The sequence below is a fragment of the Nasonia vitripennis genome, chromosome 4 (assembly GCF_009193385.2).
Source record: "Nasonia vitripennis strain AsymCx chromosome 4, Nvit_psr_1.1, whole genome shotgun sequence".
NCBI lineage: Eukaryota > Metazoa > Arthropoda > Insecta > Hymenoptera > Pteromalidae > Nasonia > Nasonia vitripennis.
In genome coordinates, this window is record NC_045760.1 from 25,177,326 (window position 1) to 25,204,204 (window position 26,879).

At 41.1% G+C, this 26,879-nt stretch overlaps 1 protein-coding gene across 3 annotated transcripts in view; it reads right to left on the reverse strand.

Moving 5' to 3' along the window:
• Positions 1–1,355: 1,355 nt before the first annotated feature.
• Positions 1,356–26,879, reverse strand: part of LOC103315356 — a 144,462-nt gene continuing 118,938 nt past the window's right edge. The window contains exons 1-9 of one of the 3 annotated variants that reach the window (XM_031930402.1): positions 5,854–6,029; positions 4,517–4,645; positions 2,876–2,997; positions 2,439–2,812; positions 2,244–2,371; positions 2,046–2,162; positions 1,851–1,988; positions 1,578–1,781; positions 1,356–1,503 (exon numbers count right to left, since the gene is read on the reverse strand). In XM_031930402.1, coding sequence (XP_031786262.1) covers positions 1,429–1,503; positions 1,578–1,781; positions 1,851–1,988; positions 2,046–2,162; positions 2,244–2,371; positions 2,439–2,812; positions 2,876–2,997; positions 4,517–4,636 — 1,278 coding nt within the window. In that variant the 5' untranslated portion in view covers positions 4,637–4,645; positions 5,854–6,029 and the 3' untranslated portion in view covers positions 1,356–1,428. Of the gene's footprint in view, positions 1,504–1,577; positions 1,782–1,850; positions 1,989–2,045; positions 2,163–2,243; positions 2,372–2,438; positions 2,813–2,875; positions 2,998–4,516; positions 4,646–5,727; positions 5,832–5,853; positions 6,030–26,879 lie in introns of those variants that run through there. The other 2 variants (XM_031930404.1, XM_031930403.1) reach the window with 2 other exon arrangements.

Sequence of the window (26,879 nt, forward strand, 5' to 3'; positions counted from 1 at the left end):
TAGTTTGCATCGACTCGATTTTCTCTCTCTTGTTGTCGGCTTGTCGTGTCGATTCAGCTGGGCGGGGGATTGAGCTGTGCGGTTAATTTTTTATTCCTCGATGAATCTGTAATGCGTGTCTTTAATGTATGTAAACACAAGTCGATCTGGCAAACCATTTGCGCAAAAATATAATAAACAACCAGCCGATATTCTCAGAAGAAAAAAGTTGGCTTGAAGTATGATAAGGCCGCGGCGGTCCTACAAATGAGATAATGAACGAGCAGTGGCAGTACAGCAGCGGCTATAGCGTCCGAGCTGGGCACAGCTCGACCACTATGCGACCATCTGGTCGTGGATGCGCTTCTGACCGGAGCAGAGGGGGTGGCGTCGGACTCGAGCTCCGCTAGTTCGACATGCGGCCGAACGAGTGTGGGATGACGTTGGTGCGGCCAGGATATCGGCGCGTGTATCGCGACGTCTGCTATCGACATGTCGTCGATGTAAGCTACCGCTCGTGCGTGTACCTGTGTGGGTGGGTGTGTGCATGTGTGCCTGCATCGAGGACGTATACGGGAAACTATCCTAGTTGCCAGATCGAGATCTCTCCCTCTCTCGGCCAGAGGCACAACAAATATTAACTGGCATTTGTGGAGAGAGGGATGGCAGTCGAGAGCTCTTTATTCGATGTAGGTATATGCTAGTGTGTGCCGCGGAGATGACGATGCTTTTTCGAGAGAGCCGAAGCTTTTGAAAGGATTGCGGCCAGGAGATGATAAGGAAAATTCGTCTGGATTGCTCGGATGATGTTTGTTGAGCCGTTTTTCGTGATTTGTTTTCAATAGGTTTCTAAATAATCACACAAAAGTCAATTACCTCGCAAGAACTCAGAACTCCCGATAAAAAATTGACAAACCTTCATCTCCATTCAAAGTTGAACCAGCGAAGCCCCGAATTAAAAAAAAAATTCAATCTAAACCTCCCTCCACCATCAAACTCTCCAGAAAGGGTGCAAAAATCCCGCCAAGACGAGACTCGCGTCACAACCTTATCCATACCGTCGCGCGAAGGATCTCGCGCATAGCGGCGTTTTAACCCCCATTAGCGTACAACCTCTCTCTCTCTCTCTCTCTCTCTCTCTCTCTCTCTTCCTCCCACCCTCTCCTCTAACAAAGTGGTCGCGCGCGCGAGCGCCCGAACCCTCGCCTCGGCTTAATGTTATGTAAAAATACCGCACAGCCCTTCCTTCCTTCCGACTCGGCGATATTAATGTATACCCGGTGGCTACTTGGTGGGAACCCCAGCTGCAGGACGCGCACCGGAATATCTAAATAAAGCACTCGGACGAATAAGTGATATTGTTGGACTCTATGGCTTTGTTTATTTTTTTTCTCTTCTTTTCCGAAGATGAAGTACACCAGGCTTCCAATCAATTAGCCACTGGGACGTTTATGAATTTATCCCGTGCAGGGGATGAGATTTGAAAGCCTCAAGATAGGCTTTGACGAACTCGAGTCTGGTTACCTGCGAGGAAAGAAGTTCGGATCTTTCATTCATTGGTTAAGATCATTGTACGAGAACCGCGAAAAAAGTTTCACCAAGTATTCATGAATAGCTCGAACTTTATTCTTCTCCCGCTTAGAAAGACCCTCGTACTCGTTCAAGAGACTTTTTAAAGTTTCGGCCTTTGTGTACCATTCATTCAAGTCTACGATGGAGAAAGAGCCATCGCCTGGATTGTTGTTTGTAATCGATTGTTCTTGTTTCACATTCAGTGTTTCACTATCCTTGCGATCGATAGCCTGCGGAGGTATTTTACTTTATAGCTCGCTGAAACATCGGATAATGACTGATTGTTCTACTTGACTCACTTCGACCTGTACTAGCCATTGTAAAAAGTCTTGCAGATCTGGTGGTAGAGCTGGGCATGATTTTTTCTCTATCTCTTCTGAAATAAGTTGTTGAACCACCGTCATCAATTTTTTTGTGATCGAAGCGGTTGCGTCGTCCTTAATTGAATGAATCATAAGTTTTTTTTATAACAGAACAGTTAATTTCATGTTTACCGTCTCAAAATCTCGTTCCCGTCGATACATGTTATCGATTACAACCGAATCTTGAGGATTTACATCGTACTCGTATCCAAAGTTCGTCATCTTGTGAAAAGCTTCTCTATTTTTCATCTACATTCAAGTTAGATGTTGAATTATTATACACGTAGCAACTCGATTTGCTCCAGAATATTCACAAACTTCGGGTCGCACCTGATCGAAAATCGCATTTACAATTTCCTTAGCCAAATCCCCATGCAAAGCCCGATTCATCTGAGACTTGTCACCTTCATTCTCCATCAGAAGTAACTTTGTAAAGTTGTTAACTCTCGAGTCGCCACCTAACGCGATCAATTTCCAAATTCATTGAAAACATAATCATAATTTTAAAAAAAGTAGTTGTCTCACCCTTGGAAATAGATTTCAAAGCTCTTCCCAGCCTAATCCCCTCGAAAAAGTCATCATCACTTTCCGCCGAGTCATCGCCGGATTTCAGCGCGATGGGATCCGTCGAATCCACGGGGAAAACATTTATCGATTGAAGGACTTTCTCGAGTGGCTCTGTCGTCGTCGTTGTCGATATTTCGCTAGTCGCGGGATTGAAATTCTGCGACGACGCGTTTTCATATCCTTGAATTGAAGATTTAAGCTGGCTATTGTGGGACTCGGTTTCGAGTCTTAATTTTGATCGATGGTTCGAGTGTCTCTTGCGCCGTTGGTTCATCTTGTTCTGGTTTTTGGCGGTGAAGAACATGGCGTTGATTTTTTCCTGTAATACTGGGCTGCAATTTTGATAACGAAAAATTAGCAATTGTTGTTTTGATCGATTACGTTTCAATACAAACCTGGCAGAGAACATGTTTTTCGATCGGAGTATGTCGGCCATTTGGTCTATCCAGCTCAGGTCATTCTGCACTTTCAACACGTCCTGCAAGAACCTATTCAGCTTTTCGCATCCCCTTGATTTCTGAAAACGCATCGAGGATTAAACAAATAAATCGTTTAAATTGCACAGATGATTCTTGTCTCATCTTTCGTTTCTTTTTTCAGAAACTCAAAAAACTTATCCATTACAAGTAAGAGTGACGCTGCACTGAAAAATATGATTTTTTTTTAATGAGAGGCATCAAAATACAACAGAAATAGAACAAAAGTTGCAGCAAAACCAAAAAATCCTAGAAAAACTGTCGGCACTCGAGCAGAGCGCGTCTCCTCTCTCCCTCCCTCGGAAATTACCCTTGCTGCTCTCTCTCCCTCACTCTCTCCCTCACCCCTATTTTCCAGTTATAATAATGGGGCGACTGTGCTGGCTGCGTCTCTCTCTCTCTCTCTCTCTCTCTCTCTCTCTCTCTCTCTCTCTCTCTCTCTCTCTCTATGCGTTGGCTTCGTGTTGCGTTCCTGCGTGCGGCAAGACAATGGCACAGCTATATCTAGCCTTGCGCGCAGGTACCGACGACGACTCGGTGTTATTAAAAATTCACTCCCTCCAGCGCGAGTGAAGTGGCCTCTAGCAATCTGCATCTCATTCCCGGCGGGCTGCTGCTGCTGCTCTGCTGTGCTCTGCTCCTCTCGCGATTGCGCGCCGCACGTCGGGCTTTTCTTTGCGCTGCACGGGAGTATTTATACGCCGGCGTGATGGACGCGGACGGAAGAAAAGAGCAGTGAGGAGTGCGCGAGAGAGAAGGGGAGAATTAAGAAGGGAGTGAGAGTGAGCGAGCTTGTATCCAATTACACGCGGCATTTGCCGGACGCTGCTGGACTTGACCTGGTGTGGGCTGTGCGTGTATGTGCTCTTTTTTAGAGCTTTAAGCTCGAGATTCTTTGCTTTGCCGGGAAATGCAATTATAGCGTTGGTAATGCGCTACTTGTAAATGGATGCTGTATACTTGTCTAAATTTTTTTCAGTAATAATAGAGTTTTGTTTAACAGTGATGGTTACAATTTTAATTTGAATTAATAAAAGATTCTCATATAAGACTATACAGATGAATATCACGTTACAGAAGCCCAAGACCCTTAACAGAAAAAAAGAAGACAAAAGCCCGATAAAAGAAGTATCCAGCCGCTCGTAAAGCGTCTCGACAGCAAAGGACCTCAGAGCAGCCACATACACAGTATGGGGTGTGTGCGTATTACACACCGTTCTTCCTAAAATCAATCGGCAGCGCAGTAACAGTAGCTACAACCACACGTTTATGTAACGCCGAAATTGCGACGCGCATAATCAATCAAGAAAAGGGACGCGGTTTTCCAGACGACGAAGACTCCAGCTCTCGCATAGTTCCGAAACGGTAATATCGCTGGCCGCGGGCGACCGCTCTTTTGTCATTTTGTCATTTGCAGCGCAGAGGCTCTGTGTTATACTCTGTGAAAGTGAATGAAAAAAAAAACGTGGGAGAAGAATTGAAATAATCGGATAGCCGGGAGGGAGATGATCGGAGTCTTGGTTTTTTGAAAGTTCGTTAGCGTTATTTTTCTGATCTTACGCGATGGTGGCTCGAGCTTGAGCGGGATCTTCGCGAGGAGGCGACGACTGACGACTGAAGGAAGGGTAGCGACAGACTGGAGCAGATGATGAGTGCTCGGAGATGCGTGAGGGGTGACATTCTTTTTTTCTGGAAAGATAGAGAGAGAGAGTAAGAGGGTTGGAAAATGAATTGTTTTCTTAATTAAAGCGGACAGATTATATATAGCAATGTGCGTCGAATATTTTACAAAGTACGTCCTTTTATAAGACAAAAGATACCGCATCGTTCTTGATAAAAAAAAAATAAAAAATTACTACAAACTTTAGGACTAGGTACACACGGGAGCCGAGAAGCTGAAATCGCTGGCAACTATAATCTCATAAATCCCGAATTCTCGCGACTCCCCATCACATAGCCGGCTGGCTTCCTTGAGCCGTGCGTGCGTACGGGCGCCTGCACACCTACAGCCTCCGCACATAGCGGCGTATAAACGGCTGAACGCTATTAAGGGCTCCGATGCTCGGAAAGGCATTAATTTCAGGGCGCGCATAACTTTTCCTGTAACAATTTGCATTCGCGGCTCATAGCTCGCCCACGCGCTCTCTCTCTCTCTCTCTCTCTCTCTCTCTCTCTCTCTCTCTCTCTCTCTCTCTCTCTAAGGGAAATTAAAAACGTCCGATCGTAAAAAGGAAAAGGACTGAAATATGACTGGCCCCGGACTCTGCATTATAATCGGAGTCGCTTTTCTCTCCATTCACGTCGACGAAGCCCCCTCTCGCGCTCGCTCTTTTTTTCGCGATCTATTCGCGCGAGAGTGAGACTCTTTCTCTCTCTTTCTCTCTTGCAAAGCGTCGAAGGGGTTAATGACCTCGTTTGCAGTTACGGGGGATGGCTCAGGTGGAAGTGATAGTGGGAGGGAAAGTCATGAAATATACGGGTTGATAGAAAAGAAATTATCTCGACAGTTGCGATTCCGAGCTTTTTGCTCTGCAGCTTTCTTGCATTTCAGTTTATCGTTTGAAAAACTGGTGAGAATTTAACCATTTTTGTTGGTTATATAACATAATGATCAAATGGTATAGCATTTTTTTTTAAATAATATAAAATATTTTATTTTATATTACCGAAATTATCTCTTGCTACAGTTGTGAGTTGACACAACGACAGGCACCGCTAACTTAAGGATGTTCAACCAATGTTTGAGAAAGAAGGATGGTATGTATACGTACACTTGATAGTGAATAATTCCAGGATCGAAGTGCTAATAATTAATATTCACGACATCGATGACTGCCACTACATCCGCTTAATCTCTGAATCTAAGCCACAAATAAATACTTACATAATAAACTTACCTTTTCTTTGCTTTCGACTTATTATAGTATATTTATTATAGAAGTACCACAAAGTTTTGGGGTTAGATAATATCAGACAATCGTTTTGACAAACCGTGTACCTAAATACCGATAAAATAATTCTTTCTTAAAAATTTGTCATCTTCCATATTCCTTAACCATCTTCCATATTCCTATCTTTTTCCATCTTCCATATTCCTATCTTTCATAGTCCTTTCCATCGAACGCTGTTTTTCGATTGAACGTGTTTCAATTCAAACTTTAGAAATTTGAAAAATGTATAAAGCGATACTTTACGAACATGGTATAAGAAATATTTAATTAAATAATATGTGTGTATATATACTATTTTGAGATTTGCATTTAAAAAAGAATAAGTTCTATACATATGTGAGCCATTCTACCAGAAATCGGACACTTTACGGTCAAAAAATCGTGGTCTTTCATTTTTGAGGGCGCACTTACCAGATCAAGTATTTTATATGTGTTATTGGACATATAAAATATAAAAAAACATGGATAGCATCTTCAAACCATATGCCAAGAAAAAGGGGCCAATTACTAATCTTTCTCTTAAGGAAGTAATGGGCTTTTTTGTGAAGCATTTAAATGATGATTGGTTGGCGCCTGGTACAAGAATTTATGAACCTAAATGAGAAACGCGATAACAATTTAAATAGGGTAAAATTTGGAGAAGATGCGAAAATTTGACAAAAAAGTAAAAATTCTGGTTTTCAGGCATTTTATTCGCATTTTTGGCGAATTTCACCCTATTTTAAATTACTCACATGTCCAAACGCATGTAAAAAATTTGGTCTAGTGAGTGTGCTCTCAAAAATACAAGACCCCAATTTTTTGATCGTAAATTATCCGATTTCTCGTAGAATAGCTCTTATACTTCATCAGTTTTGATTATAACTAGTTGTATTTGTTAGAAAGAAGAAAGTACGTAGATAAAAATTATTCTATATATATATATATATATATATATATATATATATATATATATATATAATATAAATCATATTTATTTAAATCTCAATAAAGGTTTATTGGAAACATCTGATGAATGTTATATAAAGGTACTAACTATAAAAACATTGATCGGCAGTCAACATATGTATCATCGAAAAGAAATAAAAATAAATAAAAGCATACTTTAGCATACTTTTACTTGGACCATACTTTTCTTAAATTATCTCAGGCAATAAATAATCTTATGATCACCACGAATTTTATAAATAGTCAATGCTATTATTACACATCAGAAGAAGGGGAGCAAAGCGTCAGAAACCAAGAAATTTTGATTAAGAAAATTGCGAGCGATTCTCTAAAAAGGACTGAGACGAGCGTAAAAGTAGCAAACGGAACTAGCGAATAATAAAAAGTAACCATCACGTCGATTGTTACACGCTAGCGTGGCTCAGCGCCGTTATCCATTCGCTCCGTCGAGAATGTATTACTCAAGAACCGAGTCGTGCAAAAAAATCGTACACAGAGGAAAAACGCTCAGGTAATTTTGTCATTTGGATATAGGGGATGTGAGAGAGCCATTAGCTTATTAAAAATACGAACAAGCTAGGGATGACAAAAATCATAAAGGACAATACGCGGGAAAGAGTGAGGGAGGGAGTAGAGAAAAAATTAGCCAGGATGTCTCTTTGATATCAAGGGATGCAAAGCGGTCCGCAACTGTTGGGTGTAATACTCATCGAGTGGGTAGAGGATATCATGTTGCGTGATTCTGATGAAGAAGAATACACATCTGAAGATCATCGAGCCGAGTCGTAGCTTTACTTGGGTAGTAGGCCTGAGTGAACTAGGCTTGTTTTTCTATTAAAAGGATCTTTTGCTTTATCATTATTTTTACTTTTACTGCTCGTTGTCCTATATCTTAGAAAAGGCATTTTTAATTTTACAATATTAGTGCTTTTTCAAAGAACGTTTGATATTTCAAGTTCCTATAATGCACGAACTTTAGCTGATGACTGACATATGCTTAATATTTTTAGGATTAGGAATTAATTGAGAATATTTTTTGTGAATCTTGAAATGAAAAATGAGTTATAGATCCTAAACCTTTATTTATTTCGATAAATAATAGTTAAGTGAAGATGAAAAGCATATTACACCTAATCTCTGATTAGTCGCATGACACCCCACCAGTCCTATTGACACCCCACTAGTTTAGTGGCACCCCACCCATGAAACTATCATATAAAACGTGCCGTATTTCAGCGGTACAACATCAGAAACAGCGTTTGATAACTGTTCCAATATGGCTGGACAAAAACTTCTTCTGTTCTCAGTGACTGCTTATTTAGCAACATAAAGCTACCAGAATCTTCAAAGAGCCGCAAGAAAAGGGTAACGAAACTACAGCACTCAAAACCTTCATCGCCCAAACCTGCTCCAACTTCCAATAATTCCAAACAAGTTCAACCGAACAGTGTCACTATACTATTTGACACTACGACTCCTACCTTAGAACTATTGCAACATCGAGGCTACAAAAGAATTAGCCTGACAGAACGCCGATCACACGTTTTCAAAATAACTAATTCACAAAATTATTTAGCAGCCCTACCAAAAACCGACATTATGGACCTATGCATTTGCAGGGAATTGTTAAAATTAGAATAATAATATTTTAAATAAATGTGTTCAGTGACATAGACTGTATAACTATGGTCTAAATAATTTTAGAAATGCAACTATTGTCTATACTTACTCTCAATAGCCACATCGAATAAAAATAGGTTAATTTATGTAAAAACATTTACTTCATTACCTCGTGAAGATCTTCTTTTGCCTTAAATAGTTTTTCTTCATTTTAATTTACGTTATAATTAATATCAGGAGCACTAATAAACTAATTTGTTTGTTATTTGTAGTGGATATAGCTTTATCATATTTCAACAAATGATTGTCAGATGAAATATAAAATTTAGTGTTTTAATAGCTAGACAATATAACTAATAGACGTTTGAAATAAATGATCGCATTGCCTAGCATTTCTAAAATTAATAATATAGTTGATATTGTCGCACAAAAGAAGATCGACATAATTTTTTTTTCGTGAGATTATGATGTTTTGTTTCAGAGATATGATTTTAAAAATAGATTACCTTTTTCATTTTATCTGCCGAACATAGCGGTCGATCCCGAGCACCAAACGAGGAAAAGTAGGTAATTTACTTCTCTTTCAAACGCCTTAGGATGATTGAAAACACGTAAAATAGTGTTTTTCAAAAATTAAAAAATGATCATAAAAAATATTATTTGAGAAAATAAAAAACTGTTTTTCCCGAATTTAGAATTCAAAAATGGATATGCATGTCAAATTTTATTGATAATGTCGGAGTAGTTCCAAAAATCCACATCCATAGGACATTTTCTAAAAACACTTGATTCGAACTTCTAACAAACTAAAAAGTATTTTCTAGAAGTTTTGAAGAAAATTTTACTATTACAAAGCTTTCTCTGGGAAGAAGCAAAAGTTAGTTTGACCCTCACTGTTTCTTGGCATTTGAAATACAAAGTACTTCCTGGCGTATTTCGGAAGCTTTAGCCCGCACCTCCTCTTAATAATCCACCATAGTAGTCGGACCATACCTCATTATTACATTTAATACAACATACACCTTCACTAATCTAAACTTAAAAGCCTAACTGTCTATACTTAACGTTTCCACTATATCCTCCCGCAAAGAGCACAACCTCATCTGCACACCATCCGAGCTTCCAACAAAAAGTACGCAAGCATCTGATAATCAACCCCGTACCAACGAGCCCTCGTCGCAATCAGACGAATCGAAATAATTTCCTAACGAGCCTCTACAGAATCGCTCGTGTTCCTCGCTTGAATCCTCCCACACATACGAAACAAACTAACAAGCGGGAGGGAGAGAGAATAGCCTCGGCTGAACAGTGCGGAAAAAGAACAAGAGAGAAAAGCGCACAGCACGCATCTGCGAGACGATTAAGAGGGAAAGGGGTAGAGAGAGAGAGAGAGAGAGAGAGAGAGAGAGAGAGAGAGAGAGAGAGAGAGAGAGCTCGGTTTCAATTAGAAGCCAGTAAACTCTCCTGGGCATTGTTCATTTCACTCTAGATTTGCGTTCCACGTTTGTTTCCCTCTATCTCGCTTTGTATTTGTATTACACGCGCGGCGCTGCTTTAGGCAAATCCAAAAGGGGCCGCTACTGCTGCCATATCCCGTTAGAGAGCGAGGAAATGACGCTGGAAAATAATGCCAAGCTGGAGGAATGAAGGCGAAATGATGATGAAGGGGGATGGCAGTCTGTCTCGCTTTATATTGTTATACTGATGCTCTGGATTTTTTCTCACTCAAACGTAGAAAATTGAAGGTGGGGTTAGGGGGTGTCCTTTGTATACGTGGCGCCTCAGGTGTATCGAACTGTATGCTTAGGATAAAATCGTTTTCTATCTTTTCAAAGCTCGCGGAATGAATCGCGAGTTGAATTGCGTTTCTCTCCGCGTACGTGGCATTATTTGCAGTGTTTAATTAAGGAAAACATATACGCGAGCGCGCGAATTGGTAAAATAAGTCTCAGAGGGGGCGACGGCTGCGCCACTCGTTATGAAATTCACTTTCAAACACTTCGCGAATTCCGACGCCAAGTGTCAATAAATTTTCACAATGAAATTACGATTCGCACGTGGTCTCTTGGAGTGTATATGCGAGCAAGTTCCTCGCTCAACGCTGTTTAAATCTACGCAACAGGTGAAATTGTTTAATGTTTGTTTCGTTATGAGATAGAGTCAATGCCAACATTCATGTCAACGTCATGAAGCAGTTTGTAAGGACATTTTTTTATAAATATCACTTATTCTATCACTGTTTACAACTGAATAGAATTCTGATTAATTTTAAGCAAGCTTTCGATCGATAGCTTAACGCAGATAAATTATAAGAGATAATTATCAAACGTGAAGAATGCATGGACCGAATTAAAAGGCATAATAGAACGTACAGTTACATTAATTATTCAATAGGGCTAATTGTAAGCTCAACATTAATTTAGTATTGACGTATTGACTACCTGAGTGAAATTACTAAAGCATTATACCTCTAATTTATCCTTTAATAGATAAATAAAAACCATTATTCATAAGCATCAGAAAACATCTCGTAATCATCCACTTCTAATTTCACCGAGGAGACTTACATCGAGGGCAACATCACGCAAGACTCGATGCGACCAAGCGAGTCGACCGTCATCGATTATAAACGAAGCGAATGCATCGAACATTCCGCAAAGAGGGATGTATAGTGACGGTCCGGTGCAGTGTGTATGGGTCGTTAGCCCGGCGAATTTCCAACCAGCTCGTCCTACCCCATTTATGACAGAAACTTTGATTATCTTATCAATCTTTAGTGGGACAAAACTTGGAAATGACGTGGAGGCGGTGCTTCTTGGAAAGAATGTCTGCTATCGTGGGACAATTCATTGCTTATTTATATTCCAATTTGTTAGACGGCCCCAGAGCTTAAGTCATCAGACTTATTAATTTGCTTTTCGAGCAACGTGAAGCAAATCGACGCTAAAAAATATGATTAACACATGCGATTTACGACGTTACTTACAAGGCTATATGTATTTCAACCCTTGGCAGCAGCAGCACAAAGATCTACCCTACACAGTTTTGCGTGTTTTTCCGTTCTCTTTAAGTCTGTTGTGGTAAGATTTTTGGCATAGAAAAAGCCCGATAAGTGAAACTAAGAATTTCGCGATTTATAAGGTTACTTACGAGGCTATATTTCGAACCTTAGCAGCAGCTGCCCGAAGATATGCCCTCCACAGTTCTGCGTGTTTTACCTTCCACTTTAAGCCTGTGGTGGTAAGATTCCCGAAAAAACATGCAAATGTACAGAGAAAGCCCGATAAGTGAACTTAAGAATTTCGCGATTAACGTGGTTACTTACGAGGCTATACTTCGACCCTTAGCAGTAACTGCCCGAAGATCTGCCCTACACAGTTTTGCGTTTTACTACGACCACTTTGAGCCTGTTGTGGTAAGATTCCCGAAAAAACGTGCAAATGTACAGAGAAAGCCCGATAAGTGAACTTATGAATTTCGCGATTAACGTGGTTACTTACGAGGCAATACTTCGAACCTTAGCAGCAGCTGCCCAAAGATATGACCTACACAGTTTTGCGTGTTTTACTTCCACTTTAAGCCTGTGGTGGTAAGATTCTCGAAAATACGTGCAAAAGTACAGAGAAAGCCCGATAAGTGAACATAATAATTTCACGATTTATGTGGTTACTTACGAGGCTATATTTCGAACCTTAGCAGCAGCTGCCCGAAGATATGCCCTCCACAGTTCTGCGTGTTTTACCTTCCACTTTAAGCCTGTGGTGGTAAGATTCCCGAAAAAACGTGCAAATGTACAGAGAAAGCCCGATAAGTGAACTTAAGAATTTCGCGATTAACGTGGTTACTTACGAGGCAATACTTCGAACCTTAGCAGCAGCTGCCAAAAGATTTGCCCTACACAGTTTTGCGTTTTACTACGACCACTTTGAGCCTGTTGTGGTAAGATTCCCAAAAAAACGTGCAAAGGTATAGAAAAAGCCCGATAAGTGAACTTAAGAATATCGCGATTTATGTGGTTACTTGCGAGGCTGTACTTCGAACCTTAGCAGCAGCTGCCCGAAGATCTGACCCATAAAGTTTTGCGAATGTTTCCGTACTCTTTGAGCCTGTGGTGGTTAGATTCCCGAAAAAACGTGCAAATGTACAGAGAAAGCCCAATAAGTGAACGTAAGCATTTCACGATTTATGTGGTTACTCACGAGGCTATACTTCTACCCTTAGCAGTAACTGCCCGAAGATCTGCCCTATAAAGTTTTACGTGTTTTTCCTTCCTCTTAAAGACTGTCGAATCTATGAATTTTGCGATTGATGAGGTTACATACGAGGCTATATTTTGAACCTTAGCAGCAGCTGCCAGAAGATCTGCCCTACACAGTTCTGCGTGTTTTACCTTCCACTTTAAGCCTGTGGTGGTAAGATTCCCGAAAAAACGTGCAAATGTACACAAAATGCCCGATAAGTGTACGTAAGAACTTCGCTATTTATGAGGTTACTTACGGGGCAATACTTTGGCCCATAGCAGTAACTGCCAGAAGATCTGCCCTACACAGTTCTGCGTGTTTTACCTTCCACTTTAAGCCTGTCGTGGTAAGATTCTCGAAAATAAGAGCAAAAGTACAGAGAAAGCCCGATAAGTGAACTTAAGAATTTCGCGATTTATGTGGTTACTTACGATGCTATATTTCGAACCTTAGCAGCAGCTGCCAGAAGATCTGCCATACAGTGTTTTGCGTTTTTCTCCGTCCTCTATGAGCCTGTTGTGCTAAGATTTTTGAAAAAACGTGCAAAGGTATAGAAAAAGCCCGATAAGTGAACCTAAGAATTTCGCAATTTATAAGGTTACTTACGGGGCTGTACTTCGAACCTTAGCAGCAGCTGCTCGAAGACCTGCCCTACACAGTTTTGCGAATGTTTCCGTACACTTTGAGCCTGTGGTGGTTAGATTCCCGAAAAAACGTGCAAATGTACAGAGTATGCCCGATAAGTGAACTTAAGAATTTCACGATTTATGTGGTTACTTACGAGGCTATATTTCGAACCTTAGCAGCAGCTGCGCGAAGATATGCCCTACACAGTTCTGCGTGTTTTATCTTCCACTTTAAGCCTGGGGTGGTAAGATCCCCGAAAAAACGTGCAAATGTACAGAGAAAGCCCGATAAGTGAACTTAAGAATTTCGCTATTAACGTGGTTACTTACGAGGCTATACTTCGACCTTAGCAGTAACTGCCCAAAGATCTGCCTTACACAGTTTTGCGTTTTTCTACGTCCTCTTTGAGACTGTTGTGGTAAGATTTTTGAAAAAACGTGCAAATGTATAGAAAAAACCCCATAAGTGAACCTAAGAATTTCGCGATTTATGTGGTTATTTACGAGGCTATATTTCGAACTTTAGCAGCAGCTGCCCGAAGATATGCCCTACACAGTTCTGCGTGTTTTTCCTTCCTCTTAAAGCCTGTGGTGGTAAGATTTTTGAAAAAACATGCAAAGGTATAGAAAAAGCCCGATAAGTGAATCTAAGAATTTTGCGATTGATGAGGTTACTTACGAGGCTATATTTGATGGTTAGATTCCCGAAAAATCGTGCAAATGTACAGAGAAAGCCCGATAAGTGAACATAAGAATTTCGCGATTTATGTGGTTACGTACGAGGCTATACTTCGACCCTTAGCAGCAGCTGCCCGAAGAAATGCCCTACACAGTTCTGCGTGTTTTACCTTCCACTGTAAGCCTGTGGTGGTAAGATTCCCGAAAAAACGTGCAAATGTACAGAGAAAGCCCGATAAGTGAACTTAAGCATTTCACGATTTATGTGGTTACATACGAGGCTATACTTCGAACCTTAGCAGCAGCTGCCAGAAGTTCTGCCCTATAAAGTTTTGCGTATTTTTCCGTACTTATTGAGCCTGTGGTGGGTAGATTGCCGAAAATACGTGCAAAAGTGCAGAGAAAGCCCGATAAGTGAACTTAAGAATTTCGCGATTTATGTGGTTACGTACAAGGCTATACATCGAACCTTAGCAGCAGCTGCCCAAAGATCTGCCCTACACACTCTGCGTGTTTTACCTTCCAGTTTAAGCCTGTGGTGGTAAGATTTTTGAAAAAACGTGCAAATGTATAGAAAAAGCCCGATAAGTGAATCTGAGAATTTCGCAATTTATGTGGTTACTTACGAGGCTATACATCGAACCTTAGCAGCAGCTGCCCAAAGATCTGCCCTACACAGTTCTGCGTGTTTTACCTTCCAGTTTAAGCCTGTGGTGGTAGGATTTCCGAAAATACGTGCAAAAGTGCAGGGAAAGCCCGATAAGTGAACTTAAGAATTTCGCGATTTCTGTGGTTACTTACGAGGCTATACTTGGAATCATAGCAGTAACTGCCCTATAAAGCTTTGCGTGTTTTTCCTTCCTCTTAAAGCCTGTGGTGGTAAGATTTTTGAAAAAACATGCAAAGGTATAGAAAAAGCCCGATAAGTGAATCTAAGAATTTTGCGATTTATGTGGTTACTTACGAAGCTATACTTCGACCCTTAGCAGTAACTGCCCGAAGATCTGCCCTATAATATTTTGCGTATTTTTCCGTACTCATTGAGCCTGTGGTGGGTAGATTACCGAAAATACGTGCAAAAGTACAGCGAAAGCCCGATAAGTGAACTTAAGAATATCGCGATTTATGTGGTTACTTACGAGGCTATACGTGGAACCTTCGCAGTAACTGCCCGAAGATCTGCCCTATAAAGTTTTGCGTGTTTTTCCTTCCTCTTAAAGCCTGTGGTGGTAAGATTTTTGAAAAAACATGCAAAGGTATAGAAAAAGCCCAATAAGTGAATCTAAGAATTTTGCGATTGATGAGGTTACTTACGAGGCTATATTTCGAACCTTAGCAGCAGCTGCCCGAAGATATGCCCTACACAGTTCTGCGTGTTTTACCTTCCACTTTAAGCCTGTGGTGGTAAGATTCCGGAAAAAACGTGCAAAAGTACAGAGAAAGACCGATAAGTGAACTTAAGAATATCGCGATTTGTGTGGTTACTTACGAGGCTATACTTGGAATCATAGCAGTAACTGCCCTATAAAGCTTTGCGTGTTTTTCCTTCCTCTTAAAGCCTGTGGTGGTAAGATTTTTGAAAAAACATGCAAAGGTATAGAAAAAGCCCAATAAGTGAATCTAAGAATTTTGCGATTGATGAGGTTACTTACGAGGCTATATTTCGAACCTTAGCAGCAGCTGCCCGAAGATATGCCCTACACAGTTCTGCGTGTTTTACCTTCCACTGTAAGCCTGTGGTGGTAAGATTCCCGAAAAAACGTGCAAATGTACAGAGAAAGCCCGATAAGTGAACTTAAGCATTTCACGATTTATGTGGTTACATACGAGGCTATACTTCGAACCTTAGCAGCAGCTGCCAGAAGTTCTGCCCTATAAAGTTTTGCGTATTGTTCCGTACTCATTGAGCCTGTTGTAGGTAGATTCCCGAAAATACGTGCAAAAGTACAGAGAAAGCCCGATAAGTCAACTTAAGAATTTCACGATTTATGTGGTTACATACGAGGCTATACTTCGAACCTTAGCAGCAGCTGCCAGAAGTTCTGCCCTATAAAGTTTTGCGTATTTTTCCGTACTTATTGAGCCTGTGGTGGGTAGATTGCCGAAAATACGTGCAAACGTGCAGAGAAAGCCCGATAAGTGAACTTAAGAATTTCGCGATTTATGTGGTTACGTACAAGGCTATACATCGAACCTTAGCAGCAGCTGCCCAAATATCTGCCCTACACAGTTCTGCGTGTTTTACCTTCCAGTTTAAGCCTGTGGTGGTAGGATTTCCGAAAAAACGTGCTAATGTACAGAAAAAGTCCGATAAGTGAACCTAAGAATTTCGCGATTAACGGGGTTACTTACGAGAATATACTACGGCCCTTAGCAGTAACTGCCCAAAGATCTGCCCTACACAGTTTTGCGTTTTTTTACGTCCTCTTTGAGCCTGTTATGGTAAGATTTTTGAAAAAACGTGCAAATGTATAGAAAAAGCCCGATAAGTGAATCTAAGAATTTTGCGATTGATGAGGATACTTACGAGGTTATATTTCGAACCTTCGCAGCAGCTGCCCGAAGATATGCCCTACACAGTTCTGCGTGTTTTACCTTCCAGTTTAAGCCTGTGGTGGTAGGATTTCCGAAAATACGTGCAAGAGTGCAGAGAAAGCCCGATAAGTGAACTTAAGAATTTCGCGATTTCTGTGGTTACTTACGAGGCTCTACTTCGACCCTTAGCAGTAACTGCCCGAAGATCTGCCCTATAATATTTTGCGTATTTTTCCGTACTCATTGAGCCTGTGGTGGGTAGATTACCGAAAATACGTGCAAAAGTACAGCGAAAGCCCGATAAGTGAACTTAAGAATATCGCGATTTATGTGGTTACTTACGAGGCTATACGTGGAACCTTCGCAGTAACTGCCCGAAGATCTGCCCTATAAAGTTTTGCGTGTTTTTCCTTCCTCTTAAAGCCTGTGGTGGTAAGATTTTTGAAAAAACATGCAAAGGTATAGAAAAAGCCCGATAAGTGAATCTAAGAATTTTGCGATTTATGTGGTTACTTACGAAGCTATACTTCGACCCTTAGCAGTAACTGCCCGAAGATCTGCCCTATAATATTTTGCGTATTTTTCCGTACTCATTGAGCCTGTGGTGGGTAGATTACCGAAAATACGTGCAAAAGTACAGCGAAAGCCCGATAAGTGAACTTAAGAATATCGCGATTTATGTGGTTACTTACGAGGCTATACGTGGAACCTTCGCAGTAACTGCCCGAAGATCTGCCCTATAAAGTTTTGCGTGTTTTTCCTTCCTCTTAAAGCCTGTGGTGGTAAGATTTTTGAAAAAACATGCAAAGGTATAGAAAAAGCCCGATATGTGAATCTAAGAATTTTGCGATTGATGAGGATACTTACGAGGTTATATTTCGAACCTTAGCAGCAGCTGCCCGAAGATATGCCCTACACAGTTCTGTGTGTTTTACGTTCCACTTTAAGCCTGTGGTGGTAAGATTCCCGAAAAATCGTGCAAATGTACAGAGAAAGCCCGATAAGTGAACATAAGAATTTCGCGATTTATGTGCTTACGTACGAAGCTATACTTCGAACCTTAGCAGTAGCTGCCCAAAGATCTGCCCTAAAAAGTTTTGCGTTTTTCCCCGTCCTCTTTGAACCTGTGGCGGTTAGATTCCCAGAAAAACGTGCAAAAGTACAGAAAAAGCCCGATAAGTGAACTTACGAATTTCGCGATTTATGTGGTTACGTACGAGGCTATACTTCGAACCTTAGCAGCAGCTGCCAGAAGATCTGCCATACACAGTTCTGCGTGATTTACCTTCCACTTTAAGCCTATGGTGGTAGGATTTCCGAAAAAACGTGCAAATGTACAGAAAAAGCCCGATAAGTGAACCTAAGAATTTCGCGATTTATGTGGTTACTTACGAAGCTATACTTCGACCCTTAGCAGTAACTGCCCGAAGATCTGCCCTATAAAGTTTTGCGTATTTTTCCGTACTCATTGAGCCTGTGGTGGGTAGATTCCCGAAAATACGTGTAAAAGTACAGCGAAAGCCCGATAAGCGAACTTAAGAATATCGCGATTTATGTGGTTACTTACGAGGCTATACGTGGAACCTTCGCAGTATCTGCCCTATAAAGTTTTGCGTGTTTTTCCTTCCTCTTAAAGCCTGTGGTGGTAAGATTTTTGAAAAAACATGCAAAGGTATAAAAAAGGCCCAATAAGTGAATCTAAGAATTTTGCGATTGATGAGGTTACTTACGAGGCTATATTTCGAACCTTAGCAGCAACTGCCCGAAGATCTGCCCTACACAGTTTTGCGTGTTTTTCCTTCCTCTTAAAGCCTGTGGTGGTAAGATTTTTGAAAAAACATGCAAAGGTATAGAAAAAGCCCGATAAGTGAATCTAAGAATTTTGCGATTGATGAGGTTACTTACGAGGCTATATTTGATGGTTAGATTCCCGAAAAATCGTGCAAATGTACAGAGAAAGCCCGATAAGTGAACATAAGAATTTCGCGATTTATGTGGTTACGTACGAGGCTATACTTCGACCCTTAGCAGCAGCTGCCCGAAGAAATGCCCTACACAGTTCTGCGTGTTTTACCTTCCACTGTAAGCCTGTGGTGGTAAGATTCCCGAAAAAACGTGCAAATGTACAGAGAAAGCCCGATAAGTGAACTTAAGCATTTCACGATTTATGTGGTTACATACGAGGCTATACTTCGAACCTTAGCAGCAGCTGCCAGAAGTTCTGCCCTATAAAGTTTTGCGTATTTTTCCGTACTTATTGAGCCTGTGGTGGGTAGATTGCCGAAAATACGTGCAAAAGTGCAGAGAAAGCCCGATAAGTGAACTTAAGAATTTCGCGATTTATGTGGTTACGTACAAGGCTATACATCGAACCTTAGCAGCAGCTGCCCAAAGATCTGCCCTACACACTCTGCGTGTTTTACCTTCCAGTTTAAGCCTGTGGTGGTAAGATTTTTGAAAAAACGTGCAAATGTATAGAAAAAGCCCGATAAGTGAATCTGAGAATTTCGCAATTTATGTGGTTACTTACGAGGCTATACATCGAACCTTAGCAGCAGCTGCCCAAAGATCTGCCCTACACAGTTCTGCGTGTTTTACCTTCCAGTTTAAGCCTGTGGTGGTAGGATTTCCGAAAATACGTGCAAAAGTGCAGGGAAAGCCCGATAAGTGAACTTAAGAATTTCGCGATTTCTGTGGTTACTTACGAGGCTATACTTGGAATCATAGCAGTAACTGCCCTATAAAGCTTTGCGTGTTTTTCCTTCCTCTTAAAGCCTGTGGTGGTAAGATTTTTGAAAAAACATGCAAAGGTATAGAAAAAGCCCGATAAGTGAATCTAAGAATTTTGCGATTTATGTGGTTACTTACGAAGCTATACTTCGACCCTTAGCAGTAACTGCCCGAAGATCTGCCCTATAATATTTTGCGTATTTTTCCGTACTCATTGAGCCTGTGGTGGGTAGATTACCGAAAATACGTGCAAAAGTACAGCGAAAGCCCGATAAGTGAACTTAAGAATATCGCGATTTATGTGGTTACTTACGAGGCTATACGTGGAACCTTCGCAGTAACTGCCCGAAGATCTGCCCTATAAAGTTTTGCGTGTTTTTCCTTCCTCTTAAAGCCTGTGGTGGTAAGATTTTTGAAAAAACATGCAAAGGTATAGAAAAAGCCCAATAAGTGAATCTAAGAATTTTGCGATTGATGAGGTTACTTACGAGGCTATATTTCGAACCTTAGCAGCAGCTGCCCGAAGATATGCCCTACACAGTTCTGCGTGTTTTACCTTCCACTTTAAGCCTGTGGTGGTAAGATTTTTGAAAAAACGTGCAAAGGTATAGAAAAAGCCCGATAAGTGAACCTAAGAATTTCGCAATTTATAAGGTTACTTACGGGGCTGTACTTCGAACCTTAGCAGCAGCTGCTCGAAGACCTGCCCTACACAGTTTTGCGAATGTTTCCGTACACTTTGAGCCTGTGGTGGTTAGATTCCCGAAAAAACGTGCAAATGTACAGAGTATGCCCGATAAGTGAACTTAAGAATTTCACGATTTATGTGGTTACTTACGAGGCTATATTTCGAACCTTAGCAGCAGCTGCGCGAAGATATGCCCTACACAGTTCTGCGTGTTTTATCTTCCACTTTAAGCCTGGGGTGGTAAGATCCCCGAAAAAACGTGCAAATGTACAGAGAAAGCCCGATAAGTGAACTTAAGAATTTCGCTATTAACGTGGTTACTTACGAGGCTATACTTCGACCTTAGCAGTAACTGCCCAAAGATCTGCCTTACACAGTTTTGCGTTTTTCTACGTCCTCTTTGAGACTGTTGTGGTAAGATTTTTGAAAAAACGTGCAAATGTATAGAAAAAACCCCATAAGTGAACCTAAGAATTTCGCGATTTATGTGGTTATTTACGAGGCTATATTTCGAACTTTAGCAGCAGCTGCCCGAAGATATGCCCTACACAGTTCTGCGTGTTTTTCCTTCCTCTTAAAGCCTGTGGTGGTAAGATTTTTGAAAAAACATGCAAAGGTATAGAAAAAGCCCGATAAGTGAATCTAAGAATTTTGCGATTGATGAGGTTACTTACGAGGCTATATTTGATGGTTAGATTCCCGAAAAATCGTGCAAATGTACAGAGAAAGCCCGATAAGTGAACATAAGAATTTCGCGATTTATGTGGTTACGTACGAGGCTATACTTCGACCCTTAGCAGCAGCTGCCCGAAGAAATGCCCTACACAGTTCTGCGTGTTTTACCTTCCACTGTAAGCCTGTGGTGGTAAGATTCCCGAAAAAACGTGCAAATGTACAGAGAAAGCCCGATAAGTGAACTTAAGCATTTCACGATTTATGTGGTTACATACGAGGCTATACTTCGAACCTTAGCAGCAGCTGCCAGAAGTTCTGCCCTATAAAGTTTTGCGTATTTTTCCGTACTTATTGAGCCTGTGGTGGGTAGATTGCCGAAAATACGTGCAAAAGTGCAGAGAAAGCCCGATAAGTGAACTTAAGAATTTCGCGATTTATGTGGTTACGTACAAGGCTATACATCGAACCTTAGCAGCAGCTGCCCAAAGATCTGCCCTACACACTCTGCGTGTTTTACCTTCCAGTTTAAGCCTGTGGTGGTAAGATTTTTGAAAAAACGTGCAAATGTATAGAAAAAGCCCGATAAGTGAATCTGAGAATTTCGCAATTTATGTGGTTACTTACGAGGCTATACATCGAACCTTAGCAGCAGCTGCCCAAAGATCTGCCCTACACAGTTCTGCGTGTTTTACCTTCCAGTTTAAGCCTGTGGTGGTAGGATTTCCGAAAATACGTGCAAAAGTGCAGGGAAAGCCCGATAAGTGAACTTAAGAATTTCGCGATTTCTGTGGTTACTTACGAGGCTATACTTGGAATCATAGCAGTAACTGCCCTATAAAGCTTTGCGTGTTTTTCCTTCCTCTTAAAGCCTGTGGTGGTAAGATTTTTGAAAAAACATGCAAAGGTATAGAAAAAGCCCGATAAGTGAATCTAAGAATTTTGCGATTTATGTGGTTACTTACGAAGCTATACTTCGACCCTTAGCAGTAACTGCCCGAAGATCTGCCCTATAATATTTTGCGTATTTTTCCGTACTCATTGAGCCTGTGGTGGGTAGATTACCGAAAATACGTGCAAAAGTACAGCGAAAGCCCGATAAGTGAACTTAAGAATATCGCGATTTATGTGGTTACTTACGAGGCTATACGTGGAACCTTCGCAGTAACTGCCCGAAGATCTGCCCTATAAAGTTTTGCGTGTTTTTCCTTCCTCTTAAAGCCTGTGGTGGTAAGATTTTTGAAAAAACATGCAAAGGTATAGAAAAAGCCCAATAAGTGAATCTAAGAATTTTGCGATTGATGAGGTTACTTACGAGGCTATATTTCGAACCTTAGCAGCAGCTGCCCGAAGATATGCCCTACACAGTTCTGCGTGTTTTACCTTCCACTTTAAGCCTGTGGTGGTAAGATTTTTGAAAAAACGTGCAAAGGTATAGAAAAAGCCCGATAAGTGAACCTAAGAATTTCGCAATTTATAAGGTTACTTACGGGGCTGTACTTCGAACCTTAGCAGCAGCTGCTCGAAGACCTGCCCTACACAGTTTTGCGAATGTTTCCGTACACTTTGAGCCTGTGGTGGTTAGATTCCCGAAAAAACGTGCAAATGTACAGAGTATGCCCGATAAGTGAACTTAAGAATTTCACGATTTATGTGGTTACTTACGAGGCTATATTTCGAACCTTAGCAGCAGCTGCGCGAAGATATGCCCTACACAGTTCTGCGTGTTTTATCTTCCACTTTAAGCCTGGGTGGTAAGATCCCCGAAAAAACGTGCAAATGTACAGAGAAAGCCCGATAAGTGAACTTAAGAATTTCGCTATTAACGTGGTTACTTACGAGGCTATACTTCGACCTTAGCAGTAACTGCCCAAAGATCTGCCTTACACAGTTTTGCGTTTTTCTACGTCCTCTTTGAGACTGTTGTGGTAAGATTTTTGAAAAAACGTGCAAATGTATAGAAAAAACCCCATAAGTGAACCTAAGAATTTCGCGATTTATGTGGTTATTTACGAGGCTATATTTCGAACTTTAGCAGCAGCTGCCCGAAGATATGCCCTACACAGTTCTGCGTGTTTTTCCTTCCTCTTAAAGCCTGTGGTGGTAAGATTTTTGAAAAAACATGCAAAGGTATAGAAAAAGCCCGATAAGTGAATCTAAGAATTTTGCGATTGATGAGGTTACTTACGAGGCTATATTTGATGGTTAGATTCCCGAAAAATCGTGCAAATGTACAGAGAAAGCCCGATAAGTGAACATAAGAATTTCGCGATTTATGTGGTTACGTACGAGGCTATACTTCGACCCTTAGCAGCAGCTGCCCGAAGAAATGCCCTACACAGTTCTGCGTGTTTTACCTTCCACTGTAAGCCTGTGGTGGTAAGATTCCCGAAAAAACGTGCAAATGTACAGAGAAAGCCCGATAAGTGAACTTAAGCATTTCACGATTTATGTGGTTACATACGAGGCTATACTTCGAACCTTAGCAGCAGCTGCCAGAAGTTCTGCCCTATAAAGTTTTGCGTATTTTTCCGTACTTATTGAGCCTGTGGTGGGTAGATTGCCGAAAATACGTGCAAAAGTGCAGAGAAAGCCCGATAAGTGAACTTAAGAATTTCGCGATTTATGTGGTTACGTACAAGGCTATACATCGAACCTTAGCAGCAGCTGCCCAAAGATCTGCCCTACACACTCTGCGTGTTTTACCTTCCAGTTTAAGCCTGTGGTGGTAAGATTTTTGAAAAAACGTGCAAATGTATAGAAAAAGCCCGATAAGTGAATCTGAGAATTTCGCAATTTATGTGGTTACTTACGAGGCTATACATCGAACCTTAGCAGCAGCTGCCCAAAGATCTGCCCTACACAGTTCTGCGTGTTTTACCTTCCAGTTTAAGCCTGTGGTGGTAGGATTTCCGAAAATACGTGCAAAAGTGCAGGGAAAGCCCGATAAGTGAACTTAAGAATTTCGCGATTTCTGTGGTTACTTACGAGGCTATACTTGGAATCATAGCAGTAACTGCCCTATAAAGCTTTGCGTGTTTTTCCTTCCTCTTAAAGCCTGTGGTGGTAAGATTTTGAAAAAACATGCAAAGGTATAGAAAAAGCCCGATAAGTGAATCTAAGAATTTTGCGATTTATGTGGTTACTTACGAAGCTATACTTCGACCCTTAGCAGTAACTGCCCGAAGATCTGCCCTATAATATTTTGCGTATTTTTCCGTACTCATTGAGCCTGTGGTGGGTAGATTACCGAAAATACGTGCAAAAGTACAGCGAAAGCCCGATAAGTGAACTTAAGAATATCGCGATTTATGTGGTTACTTACGAGGCTATACGTGGAACCTTCGCAGTAACTGCCCGAAGATCTGCCCTATAAAGTTTTGCGTGTTTTTCCTTCCTCTTAAAGCCTGTGGTGGTAAGATTTTTGAAAAAACATGCAAAGGTATAGAAAAAGCCCAATAAGTGAATCTAAGAATTTTGCGATTGATGAGGTTACTTACGAGGCTATATTTCGAACCTTAGCAGCAGCTGCCCGAAGATATGCCCTACACAGTTCTGCGTGTTTTACCTTCCACTTTAAGCCTGTGGTGGTAAGATTCCGGAAAAAACGTGCAAAAGTACAGAGAAAGACCGATAAGTGAACTTAAGAATATCGCGATTTGTGTGGTTACTTACGAGGCTATACTTGGAATCATAGCAGTAACTGCCCTATAAAGCTTTGCGTGTTTTTCCTTCCTCTTAAAGCCTGTGGTGGTAAGATTTTTGAAAAAACATGCAAAGGTATAGAAAAAGCCCAATAAGTGAATCTAAGAATTTTGCGATTGATGAGGTTACTTACGAGGCTATATTTCGAACCTTAGCAGCAGCTGCCCGAAGATATGCCCTACACAGTTCTGCGTGTTTTACCTTCCACTGTAAGCCTGTGGTGGTAAGATTCCCGAAAAAACGTGCAAATGTACAGAGAAAGCCCGATAAGTGAACTTAAGCATTTCACGATTTATGTGGTTACATACGAGGCTATACTTCGAACCTTAGCAGCAGCTGCCAGAAGTTCTGCCCTATAAAGTTTTGCGTATTGTTCCGTACTCATTGAGCCTGTTGTAGGTAGATTCCCGAAAATACGTGCAAAAGTACAGAGAAAGCCCGATAAGTCAACTTAAGAATTTCACGATTTATGTGGTTACATACGAGGCTATACTTCGAACCTTAGCAGCAGCTGCCAGAAGTTCTGCCCTATAAAGTTTTGCGTATTTTTCCGTACTTATTGAGCCTGTGGTGGGTAGATTGCCGAAAATACGTGCAAACGTGCAGAGAAAGCCCGATAAGTGAACTTAAGAATTTCGCGATTTATGTGGTTACGTACAAGGCTATACATCGAACCTTAGCAGCAGCTGCCCAAATATCTGCCCTACACAGTTCTGCGTGTTTTACCTTCCAGTTTAAGCCTGTGGTGGTAGGATTTCCGAAAAAACGTGCTAATGTACAGAAAAAGCCCGATAAGTGAACCTAAGAATTTCGCGATTAACGGGGTTACTTACGAGAATATACTACGGCCCTTAGCAGTAACTGCCCAAAGATCTGCCCTACACAGTTTTGCGTTTTTTTACGTCCTCTTTGAGCCTGTTATGGTAAGATTTTTGAAAAAACGTGCAAATGTATAGAAAAAGCCCGATAAGTGAATCTAAGAATTTTGCGATTGATGAGGATACTTACGAGGTTATATTTCGAACCTTCGCAGCAGCTGCCCGAAGATATGCCCTACACAGTTCTGCGTGTTTTACCTTCCAGTTTAAGCCTGTGGTGGTAGGATTTCCGAAAATACGTGCAAGAGTGCAGAGAAAGCCCGATAAGTGAACTTAAGAATTTCGCGATTTCTGTGGTTACTTACGAGGCTCTACTTCGACCCTTAGCAGTAACTGCCCGAAGATCTGCCCTATAATATTTTGCGTATTTTTCCGTACTCATTGAGCCTGTGGTGGGTAGATTACCGAAAATACGTGCAAAAGTACAGCGAAAGCCCGATAAGTGAACTTAAGAATATCGCGATTTATGTGGTTACTTACGAGGCTATACGTGGAACCTTCGCAGTAACTGCCCGAAGATCTGCCCTATAAAGTTTTGCGTGTTTTTCCTTCCTCTTAAAGCCTGTGGTGGTAAGATTTTTGAAAAAACATGCAAAGGTATAGAAAAAGCCCGATAAGTGAATCTAAGAATTTTGCGATTTATGTGGTTACTTACGAAGCTATACTTCGACCCTTAGCAGTAACTGCCCGAAGATCTGCCCTATAATATTTTGCGTATTTTTCCGTACTCATTGAGCCTGTGGTGGGTAGATTACCGAAAATACGTGCAAAAGTACAGCGAAAGCCCGATAAGTGAACTTAAGAATATCGCGATTTATGTGGTTACTTACGAGGCTATACGTGGAACCTTCGCAGTAACTGCCCGAAGATCTGCCCTATAAAGTTTTGCGTGTTTTTCCTTCCTCTTAAAGCCTGTGGTGGTAAGATTTTTGAAAAAACATGCAAAGGTATAGAAAAAGCCCGATATGTGAATCTAAGAATTTTGCGATTGATGAGGATACTTACGAGGTTATATTTCGAACCTTAGCAGCAGCTGCCCGAAGATATGCCCTACACAGTTCTGTGTGTTTTACGTTCCACTTTAAGCCTGTGGTGGTAAGATTCCCGAAAAATCGTGCAAATGTACAGAGAAAGCCCGATAAGTGAACATAAGAATTTCGCGATTTATGTGCTTACGTACGAAGCTATACTTCGAACCTTAGCAGTAGCTGCCCAAAGATCTGCCCTAAAAAGTTTTGCGTTTTTCCCCGTCCTCTTTGAACCTGTGGCGGTTAGATTCCCAGAAAAACGTGCAAAAGTACAGAGAATGCCCGATAAGTGAACTTACGAATTTCGCGATTTATGTGGTTACGTACGAGGCTATACTTCGAACCTTAGCAGCAGCTGCCAGAAGATCTGCCATACACAGTTCTGCGTGATTTACCTTCCACTTTAAGCCTATGGTGGTAGGATTTCCGAAAAAACGTGCAAATGTACAGAAAAAGCCCGATAAGTGAACCTAAGAATTTCGCGATTTATGTGGTTACTTACGAAGCTATACTTCGACCCTTAGCAGTAACTGCCCGAAGATCTGCCCTATAAAGTTTTGCGTATTTTTCCGTACTCATTGAGCCTGTGGTGGGTAGATTCCCGAAAATACGTGTAAAAGTAC